Source organism: Zalophus californianus, chromosome 15 (genome assembly GCF_009762305.2).
Source record: "Zalophus californianus isolate mZalCal1 chromosome 15, mZalCal1.pri.v2, whole genome shotgun sequence".
In the NCBI taxonomy this organism is placed as follows: domain Eukaryota; kingdom Metazoa; phylum Chordata; class Mammalia; order Carnivora; family Otariidae; genus Zalophus; species Zalophus californianus.
The window spans coordinates 51,998,573-52,012,142 of NC_045609.1; the positions used below are offsets into that span (position 1 = coordinate 51,998,573).

At 44.6% G+C, this 13,570-nt stretch overlaps 1 protein-coding gene across 4 annotated transcripts in view; it reads right to left on the reverse strand.

Moving 5' to 3' along the window:
• Positions 1 to 1,136: 1,136 nt before the first annotated feature.
• The window catches only part of HTR7 (5-hydroxytryptamine receptor 7), a 79,838-nt gene continuing 67,404 nt past the window's right edge, over positions 1,137 to 13,570 (reverse strand). The window contains exons 2-3 of one of the 4 annotated variants that reach the window (XM_027597031.2): positions 8,940 to 9,698; positions 1,137 to 2,828 (exon numbers count right to left, since the gene is read on the reverse strand). In XM_027597031.2, the coding sequence (XP_027452832.1) occupies positions 2,786 to 2,828; positions 8,940 to 9,698 (802 nt within the window). In that variant the 3' untranslated portion in view covers positions 1,137 to 2,785. Of the gene's footprint in view, positions 2,829 to 5,348; positions 6,147 to 8,934; positions 9,699 to 13,570 lie in introns of those variants that run through there. The other 3 variants (XM_027597033.2, XM_027597030.2, XM_027597032.2) reach the window with 3 other exon arrangements.

Consider the following 13,570-nt stretch of genomic DNA (forward strand, 5'->3'; position numbering starts at 1 on the left):
GCAATTCAAGCAATCATTATATTTGCATAAACTATCTGGATAATTGTCTGCATCTTCTATTCATATCATTGATATTATGCCTACAATCAATGAGTCTAATAAAACTGCATGAAAATATGATCATCGAAAACATATACAAGCAACTGAGGCACATGACACTGTGGCAAAGGCTTTAAGAATGATGAAACAGTTTCCAGAAAACCCAGGAACTCTGAGTGCCCCTGCTTAATAGTAACGTAATAAAACCAAACACTAGGGTAATTGTCATTAAGTGACAGCTTGCAAGTACTCTTTCCTAAGCACCATTTCCTGATACCCAGCCTTGCAGGCTGACAGCTGACACCCCTGAGTGAGAAGAGAGATGAGTCATCGCAGCCATTGCCGAACACTCGTAAAATATGTGTGAAGTGTTTCTTTCAGTGATTTCCCCAATTCTGGCTTAAAACAAAAGCTGTACCTTTGGCACAAATTATGTCATGTGTGAAGTAGGATAAACCGTTTGAGATTTCGCTCATTCCCTCTCAGTTTGTACTCTCTCCTTTCATTTGGCGGCTCTGCTGGTAACGCACAGCGCACACCATCCCGCCCCTGTAACCAGAAGAAGGCAGAGAGTTCAGTAACCAGGCATTCGAGTCAGGCATGATAAAGAGCCAATGTGAATAACTAAGGTCATGTTAAAAAAATTAAACAAACCATTTAAAAACCTGAAGCAATCCAATTAACCACAACACCTTGCCTTCTACTATGGGAAAGACACAGGACATTCCCTACACGCTGCCGCAGCCTTCACTGTATGATATGGCGAGCATTTCTGAGAAATGTCTGCCTTCTCTCTGATGGCACACTTCTTCAAAGTAAGGACTTGCTTTACCCATCTTTGTTCCCTCGATGTCCACAGTGCTGAATGTGGCAGAAGCCCAATAAATGCCTACTAATCAAGTCAAGGAATGCACAATCATTCTTAAAAAAAAAAAAAGTTATGAGCTGGATAAATCCTCACAGTGAAATGCAGTGAATTATAGATGGTCTTAACTACCTGTTAGGATTTTAGCAAAACATACAAAAAGTGGCCTTCTGCTATTCTATGTAGAGCAATATTCATGACAGCAGACCTTCAATTAAAAATCATTACTTAAGTTGCTTTATTACAGCTACAAATAAACTTTATTTGATGTAATGTAATAAAACATTTTTCAAATGTAACAACATTTATCTGACCAGAATTAATCATTTAAATTATGAATATAAGTATATACAGTCACTTCAGCCAATCCATGGTTCAGGAATTTGTACAAGCTTTGTCTCAGAGGACAGCGCCCACCTCCCCTCCAGACCGTTCCTGTGTCTGGTGAGATGCAAGGTCAGTGAAAGCAGAAGAAATCCATAACCCACGTTGGAATTCCACATTCTCCTGGAAGAGAACAGCTACATTTCTTATAGGAAAATAATTTTCTCTGTCAGTTCTCTTTTATCAAACAAAGCTTTGCGTTCACTTTCTCCCCTTGGAGGTACTCTTCCAATCCACCATCTTCCTGTCTCATTACATATTCCTTGTACCTTAAAAATGAAAAATACTATCTGCAAAGGGGCCTCTTCTGGTTCCTTACCTGCCCTATCATCTACTACTTTGGGGAAGGAGAGGGAAGAAGAACGGAATCGGTCAGGCACACATTTGATTTAGGTTACAGAGAACACAAAAACAAATCCTCCTGAAGGAAGAGAACAGTGTTCTGAGTGTTTCCCAGTAGCAGCCCAGGTGACCCCCGAGTCACACAATTCCCTTCAATACAACACTGCCCAAGAATTAACATGTTGATGCTCTGTCTCTGAAAGCATCACAACCTTCCATGGAAACCCCCTTATTTCCACACTTCCTCCCCAAAGACACACGGTTATCACCCAGCCCAGGAGCCCACTGCATCTGTGTGAACATGATCATCATGCCAAAAGTTCTGTGCCCACAACCATGCTGGTATACAGCCCAGTTCGGTGGCGCTCGCTCTTCATCCAGGTACAAAGCCTCACCGAAGGAACACCCCTCATCTCTCAGGACCCTTCAGAAGAAGTGTGAGTGCAAGAAAAAGCTTTATTCAGGTTTTATGTTTCTCTCCATCCTGAGATCTGTTCCTGAGTTATACCATAACAATACATGAGTTCACAAAGATAAGTACATTGGTGGGGAAGTCACAGGGACCCTGCAAAGAAGCAAAACTATTTGACAGAAGCTTTAACCAGACATTGCTCTGGGACATCATTTGTATTAGCTGATGACGGGATTCTGTTTTCTAACACGGACATGCAACATATTCAACACTACGCTTAACCACAGTTTGCTTGGAAAAACACCCTTCTGTCCTGCCACAAAATACATTCCATCTTGTGAATGATTCCTGAATATTCACCACAACGCCTAGACTTGGAAGCATGGGAAGTGTGCATTGGAACTTTCTTCCATTTGTAGGGGCTTGGACGTACACAAAGCACCAGAAACGGTTTCCTTTCTGGGACTCAGTTCTGTCTGTGTGCGCACTGCTGAGCTGATCTGGCTGTCTTAAATGGAAAACTATTTTCCCTGGCACACAACAGCACTGATCCACAGAAAAAGATGAGAGGTCACCATCTCCCTCACAATATGATTTGTACAACAGATAACCCTGCTTGTCACGTCTCAGCCACCCCAGGAAAGGACAAGCCGCACTCCATTCTGTGGCCTCAGCAAATGGTTGAGTTCTGTTGCCACCTCTGTCTTGCCTTGTTGATTTCGTTTCCATTATTCCACTTTTGATCATGAATCATGACTTTTTTTTCTACAGTAGTCAGAGTTCTGTCTATAAAGAGAGAGAGAGAGAGAGAAAGAAAGGGAGAGAGAGAGAAGACAAGAAAATGATTTGGCAGGACCGTAAATGTGAGTTTTCATTTCGTGGTGGGTGGATTTAATTTTTACAGAATTCAGTCACTTGAATCATTTGTGGCTTCTAAGGGGTTATGTGAGCTCTCTAAAAGGAAAGAAAGAGTGCTATGGCTCTTTTCATAAATTTTATCATGTCTCTAAGTTGCCTGGGCCTCAATATATTTGCAAATCAGCCCCAGCTGACCCATTTAGAAATTCACTTGTAGCCAAAAATGGCTCCACGCTCAAAAATCCTTGCAAAATACTGCTGCACTTGCCCCACACGAAAAGAATACCGATGACTACTCATGAGAAGTGTTCTTCCCTTCAAGCCTAGGAGGGTGCATCATAGAAAGACATGTGTACAAAGACCAGAAAACCCCATCTCCCTCCCTTCCTTCCCTCCCACACTCAGAAGCGACATGAGTCATGGAGAACTCTTGGCCAACAGTTGAGGGAAAGTCTCTTTCTCCTTGGTTTAGAGCCACATTCCCTCCAGATCCAGTCCCCTAACTGCACCTTCACAGGACTCCACTTACCAAACACTATCCACGAGCTTGAGACCTAGGTCTGTTGAGGTTCCAGGGCCTGGCACCCGCACCCCCAGGCTCTGCTTCCCCATCCCAACAACAGTCCTACTCTCACTTGGCTCTCAAGACTGGATAGAGGGGTTTTCCCGGTACCAGGATCAGTTTTTCCATAAGACACCATCTCTTGCTTTGTCTGTCACCTCACAGGATGGTGCCTAAAGCGAAGCACCACACTGCGGCTCAAACCCACAGCTCCAGGCTCCTGTGTTTGTGGGAGTGGGCACCGGAAACAGCTGTGTCTCTGATGATGCTCCCCACCTATTCTTAGCCTGGGGTCTCCAACTGTCTCAGCACAGAGGAGACACTGCTCTTCTCTGCAGCTCAGCACTGCTCTGTTCACATTGGTTCATGGAATGGACTGAACCCCTCCCTGGCCCCCCTGCCTTCACCACCCACCTGCGAGTACACTACCAAATGTTCAGACATCGTTGGCTCTTTCCTGCCCTCAATGCCACCCTCCTCATGTGGGCCCTCACGGCAGGAGACCTCATCTTCCTATTGGTCTCTTAACCCATCTCCTTTCTCTCATTGTGAACCCGTCTACACCACTGCCCTGGTCTCACTCCTACTCAAAACGCTTCATCTCTCCCCCAACCCCCAACCCACACCACCCACCTGGCCCTCTGCACTGACTCTACTCAACCCAGCTTCCAGGCACTGCTGAAGACCTGCCCCAGCTTCCTTATCTGCCTCCAACCGCATCTGCGCCCCTCTGTCCATGCTGTCCCAGCTGCTCTGAGGAGGCCCAACTCCACTTCCGCCCCTGCCATCCCTCCTTGTTAAATTCAAGGCCCACTCCAAATATCACCTTCTTTCTGATTTGCACCATGGATAGTTTTTTTCCTAAGACATTCCCCCAAGCCTTATTTTTCTCATATACCTATCTGCACTGCTTGATTTTTATTTTAAAAGATTTTATTTATTTATTTGAGATAGAGAGAGTGCATGAGCACCAGCAGGGGGAGGGGCAGAGGGAGAGGGAGAGAGAGAGAGAGAATCTCCAGCAGACTCAAACCTGAGCAGGGAGCCGGACACAGGGCTCCATCCCAGGACCCTGAGATCATGACCTGAGCCGAAGGCAGACGCTTAATTGACTGAGCCACCCAGGCGCCCCTGTTAATGCTTGATTTTATTTGGTGTTATGTGTATCTGCTCAGAAAACAAAAAAAAAAAATATGTTCGAAAAAACAAGAGAGGTCAATTGCCTGCCTATTTTAAAGAGATATTACAAAGTTAGAATGCAGGCAATGGCAAAGCAAACAAGCTGTAATTATTACTAATTGATGATTTAATAAAAACAAAGAGTTGAATTACATCTAGTTAATGATGAGGAAAATATTATTGGGGAGGGGGGCGGGGAGAGGAATCCATGAAATACCAAACATGTTACTTGTTTCTGCCTTTAAGGCAACATCCCAGCACAGAGACCCAGAGCTTCAGGGCCTTGGTGCTTCCTCCCAGTTTCCACTAAGACCCATTTCCTTTTAATTTTTGTTTTGTTTTTTTTTTTTTTAACCACTGGTTTCCATAAAGAAAAGGTAGAATCACCCTGAGCTCCAAAGCTTCAGCCCAAAGCCTGGAGCAGCAGATTGACAGAACTCATAAAAGGAACCCAAGGTCACTCTGCTACCACTCACCACTGCAATCAGCCGGGATTATGAGAGGCTTTGTGAAGAGAATGGCAATATGATCACCAAGGAGAAGAAGGGAGAGGTGAAGGGAGAGCTACTTCAAAACAATTTCATGAAATTCTTTTATATGGAAGTATTTTAAAAACGGCTTCTCTTTTTTTCTTTTTTACAAGATTTTATTTATTTATTTGAGAGACAGAGAGAACGAGCGGGGAGAGGGGCAGTGGCAGAGGGAGAAGCAGACTTCCCACTGAGCAGGGAGCCCGACGCGAGGTTCGATCCCAGGACCCCAGGATCATGACCTGAGCTGAAGGCAGATGCCTAACCGACTGAGCCACCCAGGCGCCCCCAAAACTGCTTTTCTATATTGCTCACAATAACAGTGTCAAAGAACAAAAATCACAATGTGACACTTAAAAACAATTCATGGCAATCAAAAGCAACTCGATAAATGAGGTTGTCAAATTAAAAAGAAAAGCACAAGAATCCCTGCTTGTATCACGTTATCACACTTGGTTTTGTATTACCAGATGTGGATACTTGTGAAAAGGTGAAAGAGGTTATAAATTAGAACTGAATTAAAATTACCAGGTGGGCATACATAGTCTTTTCTCTCCATCTACTGCCTACCCAAGTGCCTGTTGGACTCCTGAGTCTCTCACTATGCTGATCAAGAAAATGGGAAGAAATGGGTGGATATTTGGAAGTAGCAATACACGGTCTAGTAGAGCATTTACATGGAAAAGAAAGAAAACTATCATGTAGGAGGGAAAAATAGAGCCAAGAAGGCAGAGTTAGGGGCGTAAGTGAACGAGATTAGAACCCAAGCAGCCAGAGAGGGAGGAAAGGGCTGGAGAGACTGGAGGGAGGAACCTCGCGTCTGTAGGCTGGCCAAGAAGTGTAGGCGCTGGAGAGACAGGTCGGGGGGACAAAGGATGCTGAGAAGTTTGCTGTGAGCTCTGGATTAGACACCAGTCATTCTTCCAGAGCCTCCAGTAGAGTGGGGAGTTGTTCGGGTCATCCAGCTGGTATGTACTGGAATGCAAGTACAGGATATTCGGATTACTAGTCTTTCACTAACCATGACCGCCACATCTTTCCCCACCCCAGCCCACTGGGACTGTGAGCTTCCAGAAGCAAGGACAGTCACCTATTCATCTTTCTACCCCTCAACATGCCTGGTGTCATGCCTTGTACATAGCAGGCCTCAAATGTTTCTGGAGAAAACCAGCCACTGAAGAGACTTTACCTCCAGCATCTGCCTTCTGATTCATCTCACCTGGTGCCCCTGGATCCGTCTCTGTCACTTTGATGATTCCCATTCTCCTACTTGCAGAGATCCAGTCAATGGCTCTCTTCTGTCCACATTAGGGTTTTAGGGTTTTGCAACTTCAGCATTATAGAATTTGGGGTGGGGTAATTCTTTGTTGTGGGGGGAGGCTGCCCCTGCATTATGGGACGTTGAGCAGCGTCCACTGGATGCCAGTAGGTCCTCCCCTCCCCCAGCTGTGACAACCAAACATGTCTCTAGACACTGTCAAATGTCCCCTGGGGGAAAAAACCAACTCTGGTTGAGAACCACTTGTCTACACTAAAATCCCAAATTCCTGGGGCTGGAATGGGGGAGGCTTTACAATTTGATCTCGTTCTACCTTTGCATTGTGATCTCCATAGCTTGCCCCACACCAGAGCTTAGCGCCAGCCTGACTGTCCTTTGCAGAAGGCCCCACACTGGTGCCTTTACACGGATGCCGTTTCTAACTCTCCTTTAGCTACGAATGCTTGACTACTTTCAGAGATGTACTAGAGCCCATAACCTCCAAGGTCGTCCCTGATCAGGCTTAGGGTAAGCTCTGAGTTGTTTTCCTCTGCTTTGAATCCGATTTTTCCTTTTCCTTTTTCCACCTTTCCTTTGATCTCATTATGAAAAGGGTGACTGTGCATATGTGTGTGTCTACCTTCAGACTGTCCAACAGAAATACATGTGGGACAGGAAAGACATCATGTATTTTCTGCATCCTTCTCAATGCGTGGCACACTTACAAGCAAGAATTTCAAAAGAAGTCTTCCCACATTGAAAGTGACTAGAAAGCTGCCTGGTATCGAGTTTTTAAAACAGCAGTTATTCCAATTCTCTCACTGGAAATTTCCTGAAGTTAATGGAGATTTAGGCCAATCATTCCAAATGATTTTGTATGCTAATTATAAATAAAATCAATAATTATAAATGAAACAGCGTGAGATGTAATGAGAGGACAGTCATTTTCTTAGACCAAGGGTCAGCAAACTATGACCTGTGGGCCAAATTCAACTGGCAGCTTGTTTTTGTAAATAAAGTCTTACTGGTGCATGACCATGCTCATTTGCTTACTTGTGTCGATGATTGCTTTCTTACTGCAAAGGCAGAGATGAGTAGTTTCAAGAGACCTATGGCTAGCAAAGCCTACTTAGCAAAACACACTTACTGTCTGGCCCTTCAGAGTAAAGGTTTGCTGACTCCTATCTTAAACTAACAGGAAGACAATACCCTAAGCCTCCATACTAGCTAAAGACCCAGAGGCAAATATCCTTGGATGCTATGTTGGTGAAGTTAGAGAATACGCTGAGTTCCTAGAGGTTTTCGGAGTCATCTGGTGGGTATCCTAGGTTTGGAGCCTCTGGAGTCTATTGTGATCCGTGAGGACACTTTGGTGTCTGCCTGGAGCAGGGCTGTTCTTCTGGGACAACTGGAAGCAGGAAGGTGTCCTTTGACACCGTTGTTACCCATAAAGGAATCTAATATATAAAGAATTTATAGAAGTAAAATTCAGGTGAGGTGGGAGCTAGATCTAGGGGTGCACTAGCTCACTGGGGGCCGCCTTAGTCCCCAGGTCTGTTACCTCTTCTGTCAAATGAAGGGCCCGGACAAGTTGGCTGACAGGCAGCCCACGGTTCTCTGGCTGCTCCCTCCCACCGGGTCCAGTGAAGAGGAGTGCCTCCCCCTCTCCCACCAGCACCTTCCATCTTCTCCTTCCAGTTTCTCTGCCCTCAAACAGCTTTCAAACAGGAAGATGTTGCCTCTGCCTCAGATTTAAAGCAAAACCGGGGTGCGACATGCTGACAACCCTAATTACTCTATCATCCCCATCTTTACCATGCCAAACTCACTAGCAAGTGGGTTGCATGTGAAACCCACGTTCCTTACCACCACTGGCCCTCAGATCCCAGCACCTACTGCAACTGCTTCCGGGAAATGCAGAGGCCTCCCAGACAGACTCAGCAACTAGGGGTTCTCTCCTCCGAAGGTGGGCAGCGCTTCCTCAAAGCTCTGCAGCTTTCAACACCTGCTTCATCCTGGCACGTCCCCATGCTAGCCACTCTCCTTTGTCTCAGGCTGCTTGCTTTAAGCCCGTGTGAATCTGCTCCCTTCCTCAAATGACTTTATCAGCAAAGGATGAGGGCATCAAAAAAGCTTCACTGGATATAAGAGTTAATAGCAACGAAAATAACAATGTTACAAGAATGGGACAAGTTAGGGGACATGACTTGGATGCTGTTTACGGGAAACGGATGGGAACCACCACCTTCCTTTATGCATCACACCAACTGCAATTCCTCAACACATCAGTCCTGTCTTCCAGGCCCGGTAGGTGCCTGACTTTGGCTTTGGGAACTCTGTTGGCTGGAGGACTGGAGTCTAGAGTATCCTGAACTCGAATCTGTTCTGCTTAGTAGAAAATAAGCTGGCTACGGATTTAGGAAGCCCTCTGGGATACGCTCCGAGAGGTTCCATAGCAAGGGCGGGGTGGGGGTTGGGGATAAAAGGAAAATAGTGATAGGTGACCTTACAGCACAAACTCGGGTCTCTCGGGCCTCTCGGCGAGCTTCAGGGCCTCGTGCATGCCTGCAGCCGACAGCTTGCGGTTGATGTTCCGGTACTGGCACTGGAGCAGGCTGCGGTAGGTGGTCCTCAGGTCCCGGTTGAAGAAGGCATATATAAAAGGGTTAATGAGAGAGTTTGCATAGCCCAGCCACAGAAATGTCCTCTCCACCCACAGCGGGATGCAGCTGCAGGCCGTGCCGCAGATGAAGGGTCTGGCCGTGGAGAGGAGGAAAAAGGGCAGCCAGCACACGGTGAAGGCCCCGACTATGATCCCCAAGGTGGTGGCTGCTTTCTGCTCCCGCTTAAAGATGGAGATGTTTTTCCTTTCGTGTTTGAGGAATCTCGAAAGGTTGGCACACTCCTCCACCTCCTTCTGGAGCTTCACCATGCCGTTCAGGGAGATGATGCTGTCCGGCTCCTCGGGCCGGGGGAAGCCGGGGAACTTGTGCTTGGCGGCGCTCCTCCTGGCGGCCTTGTAGATCTGGTAGTACATGAACAGCATGACGGACATGGGGATATAAAACGCCACCGCCGTGGAGTAGATGGTGTAGCCGAAATCCTGGCTGATCAAGCACACCTTGTCGTCGTTCACATTCTGAGCCCACCCGAAGAGTGGGGGTAAGGTGATGGAGGCCGAAAGCAGCCAGACGGAGAGAATCATTTTCGCCATGCACTTCCCGTTCTGCCTCACAGGGTACGTGAGCGGCCTTGTGATCCCAAGGTACCTAGGGGTCAAATGGAAAGCGGGCATGTGACTCTGTGATCACTCCTGAGCAGCCAGCTTTCCACCCAGCAGCTCCATTCCTCAGGACAGCCCTTCTAGGGAGGCCTCATAGTGCCCATTTTACAGAGAGGTAAACTAAGGCTCTGGGATGTTACCTACTTCTGTCCAGGTCATACACTTAGCTAGAGGGACTGCCGGTGTTTGGCCTCGGAGCCCTCTGTCTGTAATGCCAGGCCATGCTCTTCTTGAACCTCGCAGCCTCTCCGATTCCATGCAGTGAACCAAAGGTTAAACATCCGCCCTCCCCCTCCCCCCCATGACCACTGCCACGGAAATCAGCCAGGAACAAAATGTCAAGCCTGACACGGGATGTGGTGACACATCCTCACAAATTAACCAAGGTCTACCACGCTCTGATATTATACACCCACTGATCTCCCAGGCTGTCTTAATTCAGACAGGCTTTCAATTCATTTTAACTTCCCCTTTGCACGGTAGCAAGAGCATTTCTTTAAGATCACAGACATTTGTGAGATATTAAGGAAATCCTAGGGCTCTGGAATGGAAAGTAGCAAGTAATCTTTTTTTGTTGTTGTTATGCCCAGAAAATTCTCACACAAGAGTAATGTCGGAAGAATCTATAAAATAAAAACAGCCTACCTCGTCTCTCCTCTCCTGAGAAGGATCACAAAAAAGGGGCACAATTCTGAAAAATAGGAGGTAAAGCCAATGTTTTTTCTGTGCTTAGTTCTACATAGAGAATAAATATTTCTCCGCCTCTCTTATCAAGGATTTCCAATGCAGAAGAGACTCAGCAAACAGAAAACATGCACAGCAAGATGTTTTTGCTAAATGTTTAATGTTTTCAGCTTTCCAAATCTGTTTTTTTCTCTGTGTATTAATGGTCTTAGCTTCTATTTTGGGGAGAATGCAAAGAGCCCGTAAGAAGCCAAGACAGGTAAAAGCTGGTCATTTTGTTGCTTTTTTCATTTCATGGATGTACATAAAAGATACAGTCTTAACACAGGAAAAGGAAAGGTAGAGAGCCCCCAAATTACCAACAGGTTATTTTCTGGAAGTGTCTCAGCTGGTGGGTTGGAACTTTAAAAATAATTATTTGGTGCTAGAAATAGCCTCAGATGTTTTGCTTAAATTATCCCGCAAAAGTCAAAAAATCATACTTTCCCCATGAAAATTAGCATCACTGCAGCACTTACAACAAGGCAAAATTGAAATATTAGCAAAAAGGAATCAGCCACATTTGCTTATTCACTGAGAAGATTTATTCATTCCTTCAACAAATATTAATTGAGCTCCTTCCGTATGCCAGGTGCTGTTTTAAAAGTTGCAGATGTGGCAATGAATAAAAGAGACACAAATCCTGAAGCCAGGTGCTTGGGGTAATCATGTTGGGTGGAGCGGGAGGACTACGGCTTGTGCTAGCCTGGAAGGGGCTCCCGCTTCTTTCCCAGGATTCAGGTGTCGGTGGCGCGGGCTCATTTCACAACCTCTAGATCCCCTTCCTCGATCAAGCTGACTCACAAGCACTCTCCCTAGGTTTATCAGCTATAACTAGGATGAAGGTTGGGCTCCCAAACAGAATGAAGGATGAGAAAGAGGGCGGTTCTCCTGAGAACACAAGAATTAGAGCTGAAGAGGAAGGGGAAAGAGCAAAGGAGGGAGGAAAGAGGGAGCAAGGAAGGGAAATGCAGAGTAGACTTTGCTGTTTGGGAATTATCTAAAATTATCTGAGTTTTGTGTTGTGGGAAAATTTTTAAGAAAATTAAAACACACACACACGCACAAACCGGTACATGAGGAAATCCCTAAAGCAAGGTGTTGGAACTGACTGGAAGCATACGGTTAATTTGATCCCTGCCCTGAGATAGTCCTTTTTTTTTTTTTTTGCTTTGGTTCAGGCTTTTCCTGCTGGAACTGCTTTGCAGACCTCTCTTTTCAGATCTCGTATTTGCTCTCTATCAATTCCTGTGGATGGACATAGCCTTTTGGCTCCTTCTTTGTTTCCCAGCTCCCCCCAGCAAGCCTTTGCCAGGACTTGGATTTTGATTATCTTCTCTCTGCCTGTAGCCACAGGCACAAGCTGTTTGTTCCCAAGCCTGGATCTAGCTTCCTGGATATCAACCAAGGCAGGAGGTCTAACAGAGACCAGTTCCTACAGTTCCCCAGGTGGCCACCAGATGGCATTGTGAGACCATCTTACACCTACTTACGGGGGGGGGGGTGGCGGGGATCGGGATGTGGGTCCTTAGGGCAATTGGTGTTTACTGGAAGGAGGAAGGAGAATCACTGTGGATGAGAAAAGTTATATTTTAATTGTGGGGTTATACAAAAAAATTAGCAAGCCTGGAATTCACAACCTCATAAACTGTTCTTGAGGAAATCCGTTCAGTTTTCCCTTCCATCCTTCACATACTCTTTACTCAAACAGGGAATTCCATCTTCAGGCTTAATTAAATCCAGCCTCTCTTCTGCTCCCATAAATAATATGGAATTCACAAAGATTAACCCTGAGAGATTAATTGAGTACCCAAGGACATCTCACAATATTAAATAATCTCATGAGCGCAGCATGCTTTTTCATATTCTAATATACTTAGACTGACTTATATTGCATTTCAGTGATGTGGGTCGGCCCGTATTTGATCCTTCCTGAATGTATAAATTATATTCCATAAACTCCTATTTTAGACTCCATTATCTAGTTGCATCAAGTCACGTCCTACAGTAAGGCAAGTAGAGTTACTTTTGTAGTTTCCTGGGTACCACCTGGTGAGACCTTTGAAGGCTAAAATCAATCGAAAGATGATTTTTAAAAATGCATGAGCGTTCATCAAAGTGTCTGGAAATAAAAAAATAAACAAAAGTCAACAGATTTTTAAAAATCAATTAACAATTAGAAATATTATGAAAGGAAGTAACTCTATTCACAGCAACAATCAAGGAATTAAAATATCTAGATAAATGTTTTAAATGTCAGGGCCTACATGAAGAACATGTTTTAAATGCCAGGGCCTACTGAAAGAACTAAAAGAATGCTTGAATCCATAGGGAATTTTTAAAAAATACAACCCAGTGTTATAAAAGTGCCAATTTCCCCTCAATTAATCTAAAACTAATACACAACTCTACTGGAAAATTCCAGCAGGACTTTTCTTCATTTGATCAAATGATTTTTAGTTCATCAAGTAAATACGGAAAAAGCAGAAAATCTGAAAAAGAAGAAAATTGAAGAGATACTTATTCTATTTAAAAAAAATAGTATAAAGCCACAGAAACAAAAACTCAGTAATAATGACTCAGAAATAGGTCAATTGAATAGAACACAGCGCAGAAACAGATTCAAATATATAAGGGAATAATATAAGAAAATGAGTCACTTTAAATCAGTAGTAAAATGGTATATGTATTCTTGAAGTCTGACAACTGGCTAGCAATTGGGGTAAGTAAAAATAAAACTGGCTTATGTTTCTCCTTATTCAAAAATAAATCCCAGATGGATCAAAGATTATCGTGTAAAAAAAGTTAAAATCTAAGGCTACTATGAGGAAATACGGGAAAGTATTTCTTCAATCTTGGAAGGACAATGCTCATTCTTAACTGTGATACAAAAGCTTAAAACTACAAAATGACATAGTGATTAAATTTTGACAAAAATTTTATACACAAAAACAAGTGACATTTAGTTTAAATTAAAAATCACTGTGTGCAGGGGGCGGAGCAAGATGGTGGAGGAGTAGGAGACCTGGATTTCGTCTGGTCGCAGGAATTCAGCTGAATAGGGATCAAACCATTCTGAACACCTACGAACTCAACAGGAGACCGAAGAAAAGAACAGCAGCAACTCTCTGAACA